The following is an 18,235-nucleotide window of genomic DNA, read 5'->3' as shown; positions in this document are numbered from 1 at the left end:
ACAGTGAACTCCCCTCTTCTTTCAAAGCCCGAAGGAAGCATGAAAGGCTTCAGATGGCAAGTTCTGCAGTCACCACCTCCATAGGTGCATTATCCTGTATCCACATTCACAAGGTACTGGAAGATACACAGGATGTCCAACACCAGGGCGGTTTTCTTCGCATCATTCATGCTGGTTACTGCTTTCTGATGGGTCCATGGGTGCACCTGAGTAACCGCACCATGTTTTATAATGCTCATTCAGAAACAAGTATGTCCAGTGACAGGAGCACACGCTGTGGCTGTTAAACACAGAAGAGGCAGAGCAGATGCTGGAGGTGCTGAAAGTTTTAGACCTTTATTAAAAATAAACTCCAGGGTTTGTTTGCAAACTGCCAATTCTTCATTTACAACTGATGCTGCCCAAACTACTGATAGGGCAAAGCTGAGAACACAGCTCCAGTGGCAGATTGGACAAAGTGACTGAGAGGGATAAAGGAAGAAGTGCTTTTCCTCTATTCTCTGTCCCCACTCAGCCCTTCCTCTTTACTCTTCTGCCTGCAGACATTTCCTTGTGTTAAATACATACCTGCTAAGGAAACGGGCCCCATGAAAGGATAACAAATGAGTTCAATACATGCTGCCATTTCATGGGTTTCTGCTATGAGCTGCCATCAATTTAAAGCCAATTATGTTCTGTTTAAATATTTAACACTGTAAAGCTGGCCAATTTTACATCCTGTCAAAGATAATTGAAACACCCCATTTGTTCCTTTAGTAGGCAAGCAGAGCATCCTCCAGATGGAAAATACCATCAGGATTTCACTGTTTGCAAGGGGATAACGGAAATATACCCATTCCTCAGGATGTAGGAAGATGCTCTTTGACACTGGAAGCATGAGCTGAGTGCGCTGTTGGCTGCTAGGGAGCCGCCAGCTTTTATTTGCACAGCTGCAACGCTAGAGGACCCCACAGAGCACATCATGCATGCAGGTGCAACAGTGATTTCAGTTCCATCCTGATGCTCTGCAAAGCAGCAGCTATTGAATCACTTTGGTTCTTTACAGGCACTCCTTGGAAGTGATGAAACCCAGGGGCTGACTAAGCTCTGTAAACATGTTCATGAAGGTCACTATTAAATTCAGGGGCTGCGCCACAAGGCAACAGCGAGGTATGGAAGATGGCCCTGAGCTGATAACACCAGGAGAAATACTTCAGTCAGTCCCTGAGGTGCTGGGGTTGAGCTTTCCTCTGAAGCATCCAAGTCGCTGACCACTGGAGGTAAGCTGGAAATGCCATCAAGTTGGTTTTGGGATTCTTTTCCTCCTTAGTGGTACAGAGAGGGGAAGATCTCTGTCTTTCACATGCAGTCCCCATGAGCAAATCAACATTTAATTCCTGGGACCACACCGTCCTGTACCAGAGGTGATAGGATACAAGTCCAATGGTCCAGATTGGTTTCCTCTCCTGTATCTGTCTAATTGAGACATCACTATCACCCTACTGAACTATCACTACCCGTGGCAGCACGAGGCACTGTGTAACTGAACAACTGTAAAAAAGATTATTATCCTCAAAAAATAAAAAAATAAAAAAAAGGACTGCAAACTGAGAAAGGCATCTCCCTGAGAAGGCATTTGCTGTTTTGTCCCTTAAGTCTCTGCTTGGATGTTTGGGGTAAACCAGCAGACAACAGGAGGGAAAACACAGCCGAAATCATCACAAAGAACAATCTGAAATACAACAGTAAGAATGCTGCTTGCCTGCCCGTCCTCTGGCTCCAGCAGGACGTGAGCAGGCAGCACACTACTGAGCTGTGGTGGCGATGCTGCTCAGAGACCTCCGAACTGCCGTAGCTTTGCTGGGCTTGAAACCATCTTTTCCAGTGATGCCTATAGGGAAAGATGATGGGAGACAGAGGGTTAGAGCTCTGCTCAAATGCCCTATTGCAGAGCCAGAGCGAGGTTAAAAGGAGGTGAGGATCTGTTCCCGAGCACTCTAAGAACTCCTCAGCAGCATTCCCGTGCTGCTCTGCTGGCTTCAGGCTGAAGCCCCATGTGAATGGCAGCCCCTGGCAGCGTGCCTCTGAGTGAGGCTATTGAGAGCCTCTGAGCTACAGTCTGTGTGGAGTTCCCTGGATTTTGCTATGCAAACACACATGGGAAAATCAGAGCTGGATACCCAGCTGCAAAGGCCATGGGAAAAATATAAGGCTAACTCTAATAAAGCTCTTATTTCTTTGCTGCTCCAGGGCAGGCTTGTAAGTCTTGCACATTTCTCATTCAGCTCTTTTCCATTCTCCCCAGAAAGGCCTGACTGAAGGGCAGGGAGATGGTCAGTGTTTATTCTGGGAATTCTTTTTAATGCTTCAGACATGAAGTCAGGACAAATTCCTTTCCCACTGAGAGCTGTGCAGGACCAGCCTGAAGGATCAGCAGGCACACGGCTCCTCCGTGTCCTCCCACAACATGGGGGCTCAAAGCCCCTCACCTGAAAGGAAAAAGCAAACTGATCAACCCCACAATTGCTAGAAGCTCTGTCTGTGCCCAGAGCAGAAGATGATGCTGCAGGTTCCTGGTAGCAGATCTCAGGGCAACACGAGTAGCACAGGAGCGGTGATAAGCAAGTTAAGTCCCGACCCACAGAGGTGCTGCTCCATCACATCTGGTCCTACCTCAGTGCAACAGGAGGGAAGCAATGCTCAGCCTGCTGCCCTTGGGCCCACTCGGACTGCAGGGAGAAGGAACACTCACACAGGCTGTGGGTTTGGGTGATGCTCGAGCACTGCAGGGAGGTGCAGGGGGTGAGCTGTCAATGCACAGCTCAGTGGCAGGAAGCGATACGGGAGTGGGAGCCCCAGAGGAAGCTGAACTGAGCAACTGCTCCAGAGTTTTATCACGCAGCATTTCCAGGGACTTTCTAAGAACCTGGGGTTGGTTTGGCCACCCGGTGTCAGTTGGGTTGCTTCTCACACAGTGTGCTGCTGTGTAACGGCAGCTGTGCTGACCACATGGCAAAGCAAGGCAACATCTGTCTCTCCTGGGCTGCTGGCTCTCTGCCACCTCCCACTCAGGGGAAAGCACATAATGAATCACCTCCTGTTATGCTCACTGGGGGTAGGGCTCGGCTGCAAGCAGGTTTTGCTGGCCCTTAGCTCAGGGCAGCCCTCAGCAGCACAGGCTGGATTGAATTTGTACTTTCCCACAGCTGCAGTGCAACCGAGGCTCTGGATGGTGCATTTATGTGTTCCCATGACAGTGACACAGTTATCTGTCACCTCATCTCAGAGCAGCTTATGCAGCTCCCAGCCCTGTACAGAAACATGCCAGTGCCATGACTGCTGTGCTGCTGATGTATGAGCATCTCCCATGGTGCTGCCACAGGGCACAGCTTGGAAGGACAGAGCACAGCTGCCAGAAAGAGGCTGGCACAAATCCATAACACCAGCACATCCCAAATGCTGAGGGCTCTCCATAGTTTTAGGTAAGACCTTCACGTAAAGATAGCAGGCTCTCAATTTTAACACAGCCTGACAATTTCACTCAGCTGTACTGCAACAGCAGCCATCGCTGCAGATAAACGACTTCTTATTAAGATAAATATAGAGACTCTTCCCATCCCCTGCTTTCTGCCTCCCCTTCTGTTCAAGTAGTCACCACCAAATCAGATTGAAGAGATGCATTTCCCTCCCATGTTCCCTTCCAAACACCCCTCTGTTGGTTGGATCTGCACAAGGATTACAGCTGGTGCTGCAGCTGTGGGGCACACTTGGTTTGTTCCACACTGAGCCCTGGGGGATCCTGGTTGTCTAATTTCTAACCTTGCGTGGCAGGCGCTGAGTTCACATCCATGTCACCGCTGCCCTGAGGATTGCCTTCCTGAGATGCTCCTTGTGCCACCAGCTGAGGCTGTGAGGAGATACAGCAGAACAAAAACACCCACGTGGCGTCAGTACCAGGAGACAGAATTGCGAATACATGAAGTAGATGCAAAGCACGATGCTTTTAATCAGTGCTATCTACACCAGGCTGTGCAGTGCTGGAGCTGTGTCCTTCCTATAGCCTCATGGTTGGTGACCCTGCACATAGCAGGGGGGGTTGAAATTAGATGATCATTGTGGTGCTTTTCAAGCCAGGCCATTATAGGATTCTAATGCACATGAGACCATGCAGCAATGCATGTCGTGTCCTCATACAGCCACACCAGGCTCTGAATGGCACCTGAGTCCATCCTGAGCCACTGCATGTCTGACATGACACCCTGAAAAACACCCCCAGCGTGGAGAACTGGTTTTTCAGCCTTGAGTCACCTCTTATAGTTCAGGATATTTCCTGTCCTAAAATGCAAAGTGCTTTGTCCTCTGAAAATTCAAAACCAAAGGTCTGCTCTGCTTCTTCTGCACTGGTTCCCCTCCCCCTAAAAAAACCTCTTCAGGTGTTAAATGAATTTTAAACTGAGGCATCGTGATGCTTCATTAACCAAAGTGAGAGCAAAACATTCTGAAGCATTACAACAAAAGAGTCGGTGGGGGAAAAGTTTCATCTTCAGTAAACTGGCACGCATCAAAGGATGAAGATTTATATGACAGATTGCTCTGCGTGTCTTTGTGTGCAGCAACGCCTTACGTTACAGCTCTAGCACACAGCTCCATGAATTCAGCCCCTCCTAAGCCCAGAATGGCAGTTACTGCTGTATGTAACAGCAGAGAATGGCTGGCAGAGCGCTGCCTGTTCCACCGGTACCCATCAGAGATGTCAGGTGCTGGGATGGATTTCAGCACACTATGGATGCTTACAGGCCGGGCACCCAAAGCACTGCTCTGCAAGAGCTGCTCTGAGCAGGGGTTGGCACTGATGGACCTCCAGTGGTCCCTTCCAACCCTGAGAATCCTATGGTTCTGAAAGGAAAAGGAGCACAGGAACACACACAGCCCCTCACTGCCACCACCAGACAGCTCTACAGCAGGTGTTTTACAAACAGGCTCTGCTATGGGAGCTGAGCCATGGGGCTGGGGCACTGAAAGGGCACTCAGAGCTTCCCACATGTGTGAGACCATCAGCTGTGTGTCACTGCAGAGACTGAGAACTAACACAGCAGAACCTCCCAAAGCTCCGTGCCTGGAGGAGAGGAGAAGGACTGAGCGCTGCACTCACCCACTTGCGTGGCCTTCCTCGGGGTCTCTTCCCAGCAGGAGGTTCTACCTACATTGAAAACAACAGATCTATTTTCAGCTTTTACATCTGCTGGGCACCACCACTAACACACTTAACATGGTCAAAGTGAACTCTGCATGAAGCTCTTGCAGGACAAGCAAAAAAAGGAGCCAAAGCTGGGGGAGGGGGACAGCTGAGGAGGAAGCACCCATGGAATCCCACTGACTGTCACTACATGGAAACCAGCAGCACAAACTGCAGCAGGAAGTGCTGAGCAGGCAGGGGCAGGAGGGCTGGGGGACTTCAGACAAAGGCTGCAGGAACTGGTGGGTCCAACGGCAGCAGCTGAGGATGAACCACAATAGGGGCAGCTTTCCCCAGTTTCCCCATCATAAGAGAAATCCCTCATTCCTCTCATACAGCCAGCATCTCTCCTCCCCTTGGTAAAGCACACAAGCCATTCACTGTTACCATTTGTCCAGTTACACTGCTCACTTTCTTGCTTCCTTTTGGCCTTCCTCGTGGCTTCTTCTCCAGCACTGGTCCCAAAGCCTCCTCCTGCAATAAAGGGAAAATTCATCAGGGTCACTCCTGACAAGCCTACCTGGTTGTCTCTGCTTTTCCTGATGCTGAAACACACGAGAAGATGGGCAGCAATGCCTCTAATTCCTTTTACATTTTGGCTTGGGAAAATGGATAAGTTGCCAGGATCCTGACCATAGCACCTGGAACAGGGTGAGAACAGCCTGCAGTTGCCTTCCATCCAACTACTGGTGTAGAGGCAGAGGGCTGTGACACCCAAAAGCCTCCAGACTGCAGCAGAGACCTGAGCAGCTCTTCCCATCCCTCTCCCTGGTCTGAGCAGTTTTCCATGTGGACACTGGGGCTCCTCTGGCACCAGGGGCTGATACCCCAGAGCACGCATGCTGCTGCTTTCCTGAATAGCCTTAATATTTACTACACAAAACCTTGGCTTTCTTTGCTCTTTGCTGCCTGCAGATCCTACCAGATTAACAGTGGGCACCTCAGGCAGGATCTTTGGGTGACATACACTCACCTGTGTCTGTTTCTTTGGTCTCCCCCTCTTTCTCTTCAGGCTTTCAGTCAGTGGGGATGGATCAGGGTTCTCTGGCCTCTCATTGCTCATTTTGGCACCTCGCAGTTTCCAGACAATAATCCAACAGTTTATTTTCCCATGGAATAGTAGAGGTAACTTGTCTCCACCTTCCTTCCTTCCTTCCTTCCCAATACCGTTATATATATACCTCTATCTGCAGGGCTGGAGAGAAAGACAGGTGTAACAGCTTTCTATTGTTTTTATCAGCTGGGAGAGCTTGGGACTAAGCAGACATTTGGAAACAACTGTGCTGCATAAATGTTAATGGACCATTCTCTTACATAGCCCATTCCTTGGCTTTCTGGGGGGTTTTTAGCTAAAGGAGGTGATTGCTACAGGTGAGTGAACATGTTGGTATCTGCATTTATCTTTCTCCCTTGCTAGCCAGATTTATCCAGGCTGACAAAGAAGATGTCTTCTCCTCCCTGAAGTCCCTCTTTGTCGGCTTCCTTGGTCTGGGCAGGAAGCAGATGGGGGCAGAGTGGCAGCGGGGAAGTCATAACAACCACAGTCAAGAGTAAAGCTTCAGTTAGAGCTCCTGCATTATCAGATACCACAGCAAAGAGCACCTTACACTGGAATGTATTAGGGTACAAACTGTCAAAGAAGTGAATTTGGCTTTGGAGCTGCATTTCCAGTTTGTTCCCTGTCACAGGTTGAACAGGCACCATTTGGACCACAGGAGCGATGAGCTGACCCACTGCAGAGCACTGAGCGTCTGGTCCTGCACAAGGCTCACTACCTGCTAGTCACCCAGGCATGGATTTTGCTTCAGTTCTCAGTGCTAGTTGGTCTTACACAAGATCTGCATCAGCAGGATCATCAGTCCCCACACTCCCCTTTAGTGCCTGCTTTGGTTGCAAAGAGTCAACTGACTTATTTGCTCCCAGACAACCAAGATCATATGGGAGTACATAGGAAACCTAAGACTTTCCTTGCTTGAGCCAGAAAGACAGCAGGCTGACTGCAGGCCTTCACAGCCTCACACCCAGAGTATGTGTGGGAGGGAAGGGACCCTGAGCAGAAGCTCAGCTGGGACAGCATAGGATGTGGAGTCATTTCTCTTCCCTGCACATGGGTCAAAGCCCAGCCAACAAGGTGAGCACAGCTGCCAGCTTGATGACCAGCTTGGGCAAGGCACATGGCCTCTCCCAGACCTTGTTTTCCTTGCACAAGAGGAGGAAGGAGCTGGCAGTGCTGGATGAATTCTCTTTGCTCACTACAAAATAAATAGCTGGTAACAGCACTATTGGCAAAGCAGCATCCTTGCTGTACAAAACATTTGCCTTCTCTCAGCTGGAGGTTGCAAGTCCAGTCTGACTTGCCTTTAGAAGCTCTTCTATTCCTCTTCTACAGCTGTTTGCTCCACTTGTGTGGTTTCTTCTTTCTCCTTGTAACAATGAGAGATAACAACAGCATCCCTAAGCAGATCTGTCAGCCTTTTGCCTTGAGTGCTGCTGAGCACTCTGTCTCTCCAGCAGGCTGTACCCTAGGTGATAACGTCAGTGTGACTGTAAGGGCACAGCAGCAGTTTGTGTGGCTGTTTTCAAAGTGATGCTGGAGAGCAGGAGCTGGTTACAGTTCCAAGCTACCTACTGAAAGCCCTGGCAGCCCTCTGCACACACTGCTGGGGCCCAGCTTGCAGGTGCTGCTGCACACTGAGCGCTTCTATCAGAACCTCTGATCAGAGGCTGATGGAAAGACAGAGCTCAGCTCTGGGTTCAGGCTGCATCTGGAGGGCAGGCAGTTAGGAAAAAACCCATGTCTTTGTACTTGCAAGCTACACAGGGCTGCTACCGAGTCCCTGAGAGATAAACATGAAACACATTGGCAGGCTTCTTCAGAGAGAAGCTATGCTTTTACAAACCGTTACTAGAGCTTTGTAGATTGATCAGATGCTCACATTACGATGACAAGAGGGCCTTAATTGAGATGATAACAAATATTCTGCCCTCCAGTCCAGCTCCTCTTCCATTTGCTGGCATTTACTGCTCAGAACTGTGCCTCCTCTAGCCCTGTGCTGGCACATGGGGTGGCTGATGTCTGGAGAGCCCCAGCCTGCCCCAGTGCCTGCAGGAAGGCAGTGGGTGTACCCAGAGCAGGTAAGTGTGGGCCAGATCCCTGCCAGGAGGTGAGCTGCTCTGACAACACGGCTTCTGCCTCGGAACGCAGTCTCTGGAAAGCAGGTTGGAGCCTCTTTTTATTCAGGTCATAATGTTAACGCAGAAAAGTTATGCAGGAAACACAAACATGTCCTTGAGAAATATATGCACATTTTTCTTCCCATTTATCCAGGTATCGCCAAAGCGTAAGGGATGGGATGAATGATGGGGTGTGGCGGGCACTGCCAAAGATAACACGTGTACCTATAGCTGGGTGATAGAAGGCTGCCCTCCTATCAGCACAGCACAGTTCAGCATTTTTGTTATTTATTCTTCTGTGCTGTCTGCTTGTTCACATCACATGGGACATGCAGAGCCCGACACCACCTCTGGCACAGGCAGCAGAAGAGCTTCCAGCCCTTGTTCTCTATTCCTGAGGAACGCGTGAGGTTATGACAGGCATTGCAGCCATTGCTCTTACTGACACAACCTCTCTCGTGAGCTTCCTCTAACTGAAACCTGCATTAAATCAAGGTCTTACGTGACAATAATCAAGTGGGAGTAACCACTGCATACAGAAGTTATTTTTCCCCAGCTGCAATGAAAGTCACTTCTTGCATGATGATCATTTTCTACCTCTTGCTGGACTGACATGCTCTGCAATGCCTCTCACACACCTGGCAGGCTCTCTGCAGCCAGGAGGGCACGAAAGCACACAGACTGCTGTGTCTTTGTGCATCCTTCCCATCACCCACCAAAAGCATGTGCTTCTCGAAGCCTGCTCTGAAAGGACAGCACAAGCAGAACTATACAACCATCACTCCTTTGAGCTTTTGTAGGGCTTACATGACTCAACAGAGAGGAAGGAACAAAGCAAAGGCAGACATTGGAGGTCTACTTTAGGCTTTGTTATAATAGCTTCCCATTCACACAGAGAGAAAAACAAATCAATACCAACTCTCACTGCACACCAAAAACCAAGGATGCTTTCTAGGGCTGCTGTGCTCACTGCTGGGGGAGCATCCAGCTGTGCTGATCTCCCTCCTGCACATCCAGGAGGGCCATAAGATCTACAAAACCCACCCACAGGACTGTGAGCCCCAGGCAACCTTTATCTCAGCCTGCATGTGTTCTAAAAACAATGCAGATGGGCCACTACGTGTTTATGGCAGTCTCAGGCCTTTGCTGTGCTGTGGAGCCCTCACCTGAAGCAAAGCATCTGGTGTCCCTGACACAGTCCCAGTGGAGCTGCATGGCCTGGTGCTTCCCATCCACCTCAAAGATGAGCTGTAGGAAGGCAGTTTTTCTCCCACACCTGAGTTCTCAGGGCAGAAAATCTCTTCCTGATGGCACTGCAGCTGGAGACCAACACGTGGTACTGGAACAACTACTGTTCCCAAGGGGATCTTCCCTTTCCATAGACTTCAGAGTGAGCCTTGGGAACAGGGAGCTGACTTGGAGAGGCAAATCACACAGCAGAACCCATCCCTGTTGTTTCCCCGGGGAGGTGAAATGTTGTGTTACATCTCTGGGAGAAATGCAGTGTGACACGGGGCGCTGGGGGTTTAGCACTATGCCAGCAGACTTAGCTGCAATGCTCATGTACAGAATACAAAGCCTTTCTCCAAAAGCAATGGGAGTTACGCTTACAGTTATGAGAGAGCCCTCATTACAGCCTCAGCACTGCTGCTGTCTGAAATAACAGGAAAAAATACCTGCAAAGCACAACTCCCACTGCTGTCACGTGTGACAAAACAAAGCCAGTGGGTTTCACTGATGTGAATGTGGTCCCTCTCAGTCCCCCCACTGCAAGAGAAGGAAAGATGTGGCCCAAGTCCTGCATCAGACAGAGGAGGAGAAAAGGCTTCTACAGGAGGTAACTAAGAAAGCAGGGCAGAAAGAAACCTTCCATCTCAGTGAGATCGCAGGAATTATCTGCACTTGTGTTACAAGAAACCACTTTCACCTTCAAGAAATCAAATGCTCACATCTTCCCAGAGCTCACCCGGAGCAAGAAGACCTGCAGCCCGTCATGGTGCCCCATGGAGTCCTCTATGCAAGAAGCAGGGCAGCACAGTGCAGCACAGTGCAGCACCTCAGTGCCAGCAGCCCTCCAGCAGGCACCCCTTATCTGGCAGATTCTTCTGTTGAAATGAGGAAGTTCTGGGCCACTAAATCAAGCTTGTGGCAAAAGCAGGTTAACAGTCACAGCCTTGTAAATCACATCACAGACATAAATAACCAGTCTAGGTGCTTTCCCTCACAGCTTTGGGCGGCTGGTCCCCAGGCATAGAGCAGCCCACCACTCTGTGCCCTGAGCCCCACAGCACCTCTCCACAGCCCCACACTGGCACACAGGGCCCAGCTCCCATCTCCATCCAACAAATGTGCACTAACAAGGACCTCAAGTCTTGAGATCAGGCCCAAGGTCTCAGATCCCCCTTCAGAATTACCCAGCCATATGGTAACATTTAATGCCTCCATGCAACCTGCAGACATCCTACCACTACACATAAGGAACACGTACAGACTCTGCCCTAAAGAATTTGTATGGAGCCCTGGATGTGCACTGAAGGGCTCTCCTGTCTCTTGGTGTCCTTGTCCAAGCACCACCACCAAAAAGAAATATTAACAGCAGAGAAAAACAACAGTATCTGGGGAGGGAAATAAGAGGATAAAGAGAAATCTGTGGCTACTGAAATGAAATCAAAGTCCTCTCTTATTTGAGGAGCCTCGCTCACCTGCAGTTACCATCATGGTCAGTCCAGCCATGGGTACCCACAGAACACAACAGCACTCACAGCTCTGTGCCTCCTGCCAGGTGCTGGCAAATCTGGGGCTGTACCCACTCACAGACCCTCTATTACTGAGAGGTGGATTCCGAACCCCAGCACCTTGCAGACGAGCCCTGCAGAGCAGGTGGTAGGAAAGGGAGAGGTTACCTGGAGAGGAGCTGGCAGCACCAGAGCCACAGGCAGGAGGCAGAGCCCAGCAGGCAGGAGCAGCTACACGGAGCCTCTGTGCACACTCATTCCTGGAGTCCCACAGCGAGCAGAGCGCTCCAAGTTCTTGCTATGGTAAGCAGTGCGAGCACTGCCGGCGTTCCCCTTCTAATGGCAGCCCTGAGCAGTGGCAGAGTTAAACCACGCTCTCCCAGCTGCCTGGAATCACACCGCACCGGTAGTGACAGAGCAGGAACCCGCAGCCCGACCACCAACAGCCAGCCGCCCCATAATGCCCTCACTGCAAGTGAGACCACCTTGAGAAAGAAGATGATGCATGGCTGATTTAGACACTGTTTATGATGTGAACAATCCTTAGCCAAACCCTGGCCAAACTCCCCCAGGTACTCACTGTGTGACCACCTTGGTATCCATCAGACACATATGGGCTCTTCAACACATCTCCATTAGCAAAAGCAGGGAGTTCAGAAGAGCAGTCCCTACAGTGCCCAAGGGAGATCAGGGATCTGACTGATGTTTGTAAAGGGAGCTGGGAGGCAAATGGATGAGGGCAGGCTCTTCTCAGTGCTGGGACAGGGAGCAATAGCCTAAAACTTGAACATAGGAAGTTCTGTACTAACATGCAGAAGAGCTTCTTTATGGTCGGGGTGGTGGAGCACTGGCACAGGCTGCACAGAGAGGTGGTGGAATCTCCTTCTGTGGAGATATTGAAGGCCCATCTGGACACTGAGCTGTGTGACCGATTGCAGGGTGCTGCTTTAGAACATTCTGTATATACATCACCACCATCCCATCATTACCCTTGGCCTGAGCCTGGGTCTTTTATATTGGACTGCAGCATCTCACCCAGAAAATGATGTATTCTTGTTTTAAGGACATAACAGGATGTGGGATGTGCCACCAGCCCTGGACACATGTTCCAGCATTAATCCCTTTAACAGGATGCCTCATTTACAGTTTGATTCCCGTGCTTTCAGGCTGCAGGCGCCAGCTCTTATCACCCTTCCCTCAGATAAGCACCCGGCCCTACCTGCTCCCTGCCTGGTGATACTTCTACATTGTTATCAAGGCTACTCACACTACTCTTCAAATAAAAATAATTTAATTAAGCAGAATGAGCTTCTCGTGCCTCACATTGCAAAGCTTTTATTTCTGTGTCCTTTCTTTCCTCAGCTTCAAACACCAGCACCTTTTAAGAGGGCCACCAAAATGGTGCGCTCTGCTTCAGAAGCTGCCTTGACCCCCTTTAAACCACAGGTAAAATTAATTCCTCTGTGTCACTCCTGTGGTTTAACAGCTGAGGATCACACAGCCCCTTTAAGCACTGAAAAGAGCCTGGCCCCATCCATTTGACTCCTGCCCTTTAGATATTCATCAGATCCCCTCTCAGTCTCCTCTTTTCCAGGCTGTCCCCAGGTCACCCAGCCTTTCCTAGTAAGGGAGATGCTCCAGGATATTGTCCTCCCTGCTTCTGCCCTCAGAGCCCCACGGAGGAGCTGCTACAGAGAAGGGCAGCGTCTGGCCAGGGCTAAGGCTGCTCATGATTGCATCCCCTAAAGAAATTCCTCTTGAAGCAGCCTTACGAAGGAGGAACAAGTGTGAGCTGAGCCAACAAGCAGAAAAACAGCAGCAGCAGGATGTGCAGGAATCCTCCAAATTCCCTCCCCTTAGAGAAGAAAGCAAGCCAAATTAGCAAAGATTCTATTCTTGAGACCCATTTCTGTCCCCAGACAGATTTGTGTTTGCATTGACACTTACCCTACACCAGGGCTGCGAGACAGATACCAGTTTCCTCTAGGAGACATCCTGACTTTACCATAGCACAGTGCAAACCTCTGCCTGCCTTCCTATCCCTTATCTTCACTCTTCCAGAAGCCAGGCTGGTCACTACGGTACAGCATGATACACGCAGGCTAATACCAATAGATTCATTTGTGTATAATCCCTTTCTGTTAGACAGGTGTAAATAAAAGGTCCTCATTCACCGCTATCCCGATCTTGTCAGAAGCTCTCATGTGCACAAGCCTGCTTCTCATAACTGTAATGAAAACTAGTGCCACAGTAATTACTCCACATATATTTGTCATTCTGGCTGTATTAATGAATATTTTAACTGGAGATTAGGCTGAGGTGTGATTTCCACATGATAAGGAATAGACTTGCTATGCTCTATTTTATCACTGTAATAGAGGGCTCCATAACACTATATTTCTTAATTCTTTCACATGATGCTCAACAGCATTTCCAACTTGCCCAATGACACAGGGCAGCAAAATCTCACTTTAAGAAAGCTGAAAGTTGTGGACTTGCTGGAAAGTCTCCAAAAACCAGAGGCCTGGGAATGAGCACTGAGAATGACAAGTGGAGTGGGAACGGCTCTGCTGCAGGCAGGGGAGGTGCTGCTCAAGGCAGCCCTATGGAGAACTTGTGATAAGCAGCCTGGAGATGGCCCTGCTCAGGGCCAGCAGCCCTAACAGAAAGTTTTCTTGCACATCCCAGTAAGAAAATCAGACATGTGTTACAGACACTGCATCAAGCTAATTCAGGAGCATTGATGGCAATATGCACTGTGCACCCTTCCTCAGTTCTGCAGTACAGAACCTGCGTGAAGCTTCAAGACATTTACTGGAACCCTTCTAGGTCTTAAAAGAGTGGGGAAAAAGGGTTACAGGGGGAAATTCACATATACTTCTGAATGCCACCAACTCTCCTATGATCAGGCTTGAAGAGCTCATGAAATTGAGCTGTTTTGGAAAGATGCCTGTGAAGAACCAGGCAGCATGCTGATGGATTAGCTGCAGGGCCGCACAGCGCAGGTACAGCCCACAGGCTATGCTCCCAGCAAGGTGCTTTCTGTTGTGTTTTGCCCATTCAACCTTCTAACAAACCACTGAGCTTCAGAAGGATGTATTCCCTTCTCCAGAGCAGAACCAAAGGAAATTCCTTAGCCACAGGTGTACCATGTAAGGACCTAGAGCTTAAAGGCACTGAAAAGCAATCACAGAAGCGAGAGCTACCAAGTAATGCCAATGACTAATGATGAGGATGGCAGGGCAGGGGAGTAAGAAGGTTTTACTCTCAGTATTAGCACTGCTGGGTGCAGAATGCATTCTGTATTTGGGGGGTGACGATGGTGCAGCCCCATCATTGCCAGAAAAGATGCAAGACAGCACAGTCCTAAGACCCTGAGCATGAGAAACTTGTGTTGTCCACGGCTGAGACAGTGTGCAGATTGTTGAGAGAGAACTGCAGGACGCAGAGTATTTTCTGTGTTCTGCTCTTGTCTTTCATTTCTCTCTCCCTTGAGATGTTAACACACACGATAGAAGAACATATTTTGTCTTACCTTTGTCAAAAGACCAGGAGAGAGAGAAGAAGGCAAAAGACAGCAAAATGGGAGTGCATGAAGTGTTGCTCCTGCTCCTCTATAACGAACAGCCCACATCCTAGGGAGAAATCAGGAATATGCCCATTAACTTCAAAGTGATGCTTTAATACACAGGTGTCCAACCTTTTGCTTTGCTTGGGCTGCAATGAGTGAAGTGGAACTGTCTTGGGCCACATATACTTAAGTAACTCTGAAAGTAACACCACCTAATTACTTCCATGGAAAGTACAACAAATACAGGGAGGACAATAACACTGTTTGAAAGAGCAAATTCTCAGCTACAAAATACCATCACCATTAGCAATGCATTTTTTGCCAGTGATGTTCAGTCTCTACTGCCATCCCACCACTGTCCACCTCTGACATCACAGAGCAGCAAAATAACACAGGAGGCATTACTTTTGGAGCAGCCCTTGTAAAATATGCGATATCGTTAATACATAAGTAGCACTTTTAGCATTTTTCTTACAGCACAAAAGAGAGCAACAAAACCATGACACGAGTGGGATGTAATTCCCCGTGCCACCACGCAGCGACACTCTCCCCATGCATTTCCCAGAGGTACAGCAGCATTTCTTCCCCATTAGGAACCTATCAGTGCAGTCGGGGATTTCGGAAACCAGTGGTAACCAACACATGCAACGTGGGACCAGCAGAGATGGCCAAACGCCTGCACAAACAGCACAAGCGTTCAGCTGATTGCAAGCTGTTAGAAATCATACGTGAGGAAAAGCGGGTTCAAAAACTGCTGCTAAATCTGTTCTTAGGGTTTTATTTTATTATCTCTTTTCCCACCTTCTTCTCCAATCGCCGCTCTCTTGCTTTTCAAGTTGCCTGGCTTCACCTTCTTGTGACCTCAAGCGCTTTGGGCCACTTATGTCTTCTGCAGCTCTGGAAGCAGCACTCTGACCTCCAGCACATCCTTTTTCCTTCCCCATAGGGAAACATGCACCCACCAGAACACCGCAGTGCCAGGCACTTCCCACAGCTTTATTCCAGATAGGACTGCTGCATAACATAGCACTGAGCAAGGGAGAGTGATGGAAAAGCAGGGATCACCGGAGTAGTGTCCTTCACACAGGCTTTCCTGATAAGCATTGTTTTTTCTCCTTAATTGGTGAAAGTCCAGGGACAAACACAGGCTTTGATCTTGATGACCTAAACGCTGCACACTCATTGCACAGAGAGCGGCTGTCAGAGCTGATATTTGTGATGATGCATGTGAATGAGAGATGAACCCGACGTGATGCAAAAAAATCTTGCTCTGCCCGCCAGCTTGATCTCTGGCTGGGGCTGTGTGCTTCCAGCAGGTGGGAGCCTGCCTGCTCACAACGAATACTGCCCACCCCAATCCTTTCCTCAGCTGCTTAATCCATAGATTGCTTCCAGGGGGGTTGCAGATAGCAACTCAGTTGTATTTATCCTCCAGTAATACAGAGAACAGCTGAATAACTGTAGCCAGTGCTCTGAGCCCCAGGCTCTGGCGCTTCCTGGTTCCACATTCTCACTCTCCCATTTCCAATGAAGGTTTTTGTGCTGTGATAATGGATGACAAAGGTGAGTCTATAGGTGCAAAGTACACAGTACCTGTAAGGAACTAAGGGCAGAGAGGCCTCCAGAAAGGGTCCTATCTGTTTCCAACTATTTCTGATCAGTCTCCACCTCTGCAGCTGCCAGTTCAGATGAGCCAGGCTGGCTGCCAGCCACCCAAGCAGAAGAATCCCAGATGCCTACAGAGATCAAAAAAATTACCATGCACGTATAGTATAAATGCCAGTGACAATGATTTGTCTGGGTGAAGAAGCTCCCTCCACAGCCAAACCTCTGTTTGGAGGCTGAGCCACAACAGGGACTCCAACCACTACCACAGAGGATTTCACCTAGGGGGGGGATCTGCCTACCCTGTTCAGGTAAGAAACTTGGGTAGGAGAGCAACTTTCCTTAGGGGAGACAATTCTGTCATGTCTGACAAGAGTCACTCTAGAACATAAGAGAAGCGTGTTTGTGTTACTTAGTTCAGGCTGAGGTTTTCTTGGGGAAATTCTCAGTATTATATTGGGAGGAACAATAGACAGACAGCCCTTAGCCGTGCTCTTCCATCCTTACTACAATCCTTCTCATTTCTGTCTCTTCCAAGCTGAAGGTGACCTCTTGCTTAATGCCATACAGAAACCACTCTAGGAACTCAAAGCCCATCCTTTTATGTGCACAGCAAGGACGTTCTCTCTGCATGCCTCACTTTGGTTATTTACATGAAATTCCACCTGCCATTTTACTGCCCATTCATTCCATCTCAAAGCTTTCCAGCATTAGTTCACTGCTGACCATTGTCTTTGCAGTCCTGAACAGCTTAATTTTCTCAGCAAAGTTTGAAGCCCTCTGCTCATTTCTCAATCCGTTCTGCAGCTCAGGCTCCAGCACAGACCCATGCAACTGCCTTAGCAATATCCTTCCACTCACATAACATTTCTCCCATTTTCTCCTACTCCCTGTTTCCAGTCTCTCTGCCAGTCATTTATACAGCTTAGAACCTTCTCTCCTAAATGATGCCTGCTCAGCTTCCCAATTTCATTTGCCAGAAGTCTTACAGAAATCCAGTATCACCCATATCTACACAGTCAGAAATCAGAGGTTTGCAAGCCAAACCTCTTGTCTCTGCAGAAAGCACGTTGAGGCTGATTGTATTTATCCATTTATTGACTAGTGTTTTCCCTTCTATGTCTTTTACTAGTTTATATACTATATATGCCCAGTCTTCAGTTTCTGAGGTCCACCCCAGACCATTTTTTACAGTCCGATGTTGTATTTACCCACCCTCCATGTTTCAGGTGCCAGGAAATTTTTAAGGGAGATGTAACACACCACCTTTGGCAATTCAGCTATTTCATCCTTGAGCTCCTCAGACCTCAGGTGAAACCTTCCAGTCCTGGCAATTCATTAGCATTCAAGGCTGCTCAAATGTTCAATTCTGGATCCAAATCGCGGATCTGTTTTGCCAAGATTTTATGTTCTGTGACAGAGTAGAGGAGCAAGAAGAAGCTATCAACGTGCTCACAAAGCAGCCAGGTGAAAGACATTGGGATGAAAGGAGGGCCATGAGAGCTGGGTATAGAGCCACACACATCTTCCCTCTCACATACCCCATTTGTGGGAGTGGGCCTCCCCACAAACATGCTGTACTGAAGAAGAAGCAGTGAAGCTAAACAACATTTCCCCAGTACTAATATATGCGAAAGCCATCTTGCAGTAGTAGCTGCTACATGCTCATGAGCCATGAAAAGGCTGTTTTCAACTAGTTCTGCAATGCACTGATTTGACCAAGCAAAGCATTTTACTAATTGGATGGTTATCTTCAAACAGATGCACATCTTTCAGGTTAACCTATCTTGCCTGATCACATCAGCTGTCCCATTAGAGAGCAGAGCCCGCTGTGGTCTTTGCCACCACCAAACTGGGCTGCTAAGATGAATTGACAGATGATCACATCCAAAAACAGAGAGAAAAGGAAGGTAACAGCAAGTGTATTTATGCCTT

At 48.8% G+C, this 18,235-nt stretch overlaps 1 protein-coding gene across 2 annotated transcripts; it reads right to left on the bottom strand.

Annotated features, from left to right (window-relative positions):
* Positions 1 to 317: 317 nt before the first annotated feature.
* LOC107319573 (high mobility group protein HMGI-C-like) lies at positions 318 to 16,533 on the bottom strand. Of its 2 annotated transcripts, none has more exons than XM_032447329.1 (7): positions 15,497 to 16,533; positions 14,660 to 14,759; positions 6,189 to 6,410; positions 5,627 to 5,689; positions 5,132 to 5,179; positions 3,799 to 3,886; positions 318 to 1,870 (listed from the first exon to the last, which is right to left on the bottom strand). In XM_032447329.1, exons 3-7 carry the CDS (start codon positions 6,276 to 6,278, stop codon positions 1,785 to 1,787), a joined length of 375 nt encoding a protein of 124 aa, XP_032303220.1. In that variant the 5' UTR covers positions 6,279 to 6,410; positions 14,660 to 14,759; positions 15,497 to 16,533; the 3' UTR covers positions 318 to 1,784. The 2 variants fall into 2 exon arrangements, with proteins under 2 accessions (XP_032303220.1, XP_032303219.1); XM_032447328.1 differs by having other exon boundaries at positions 5,603 to 5,689; positions 15,497 to 16,512.
* Positions 16,534 to 18,235: the final 1,702 nt, after the last annotated feature.

This window comes from Coturnix japonica, chromosome 12 (assembly GCF_001577835.2).
Source record: "Coturnix japonica isolate 7356 chromosome 12, Coturnix japonica 2.1, whole genome shotgun sequence".
NCBI lineage: Eukaryota > Metazoa > Chordata > Aves > Galliformes > Phasianidae > Coturnix > Coturnix japonica.
Note: the sequence above shows the minus strand (reverse complement) of the source record. Positions and strands in the feature narration are given on the sequence as shown.

Bases quoted from the DNA above. Each gene is read 5' to 3' on its own strand.
- LOC107319573 (XM_032447328.1), bottom strand. From the start codon at position 6,278: ATGAGCAATGAGAGGCCAGAGAACCCTGATCCATCCCCACTGACTGAA. The intron at 5,690-6,188 runs GTGAGTGTATGT...CCTTTATTGCAG, and splicing joins GACCAAAGAAACAGACACAG to GAGGAGGCTTTGGGACCAGT. The intron at 5,180-5,602 runs GTAACAGTGAAT...TTTTCAATGTAG, and splicing joins GCAGTGTAACTGGACAAATG to GTAGAACCTCCTGCTGGGAA.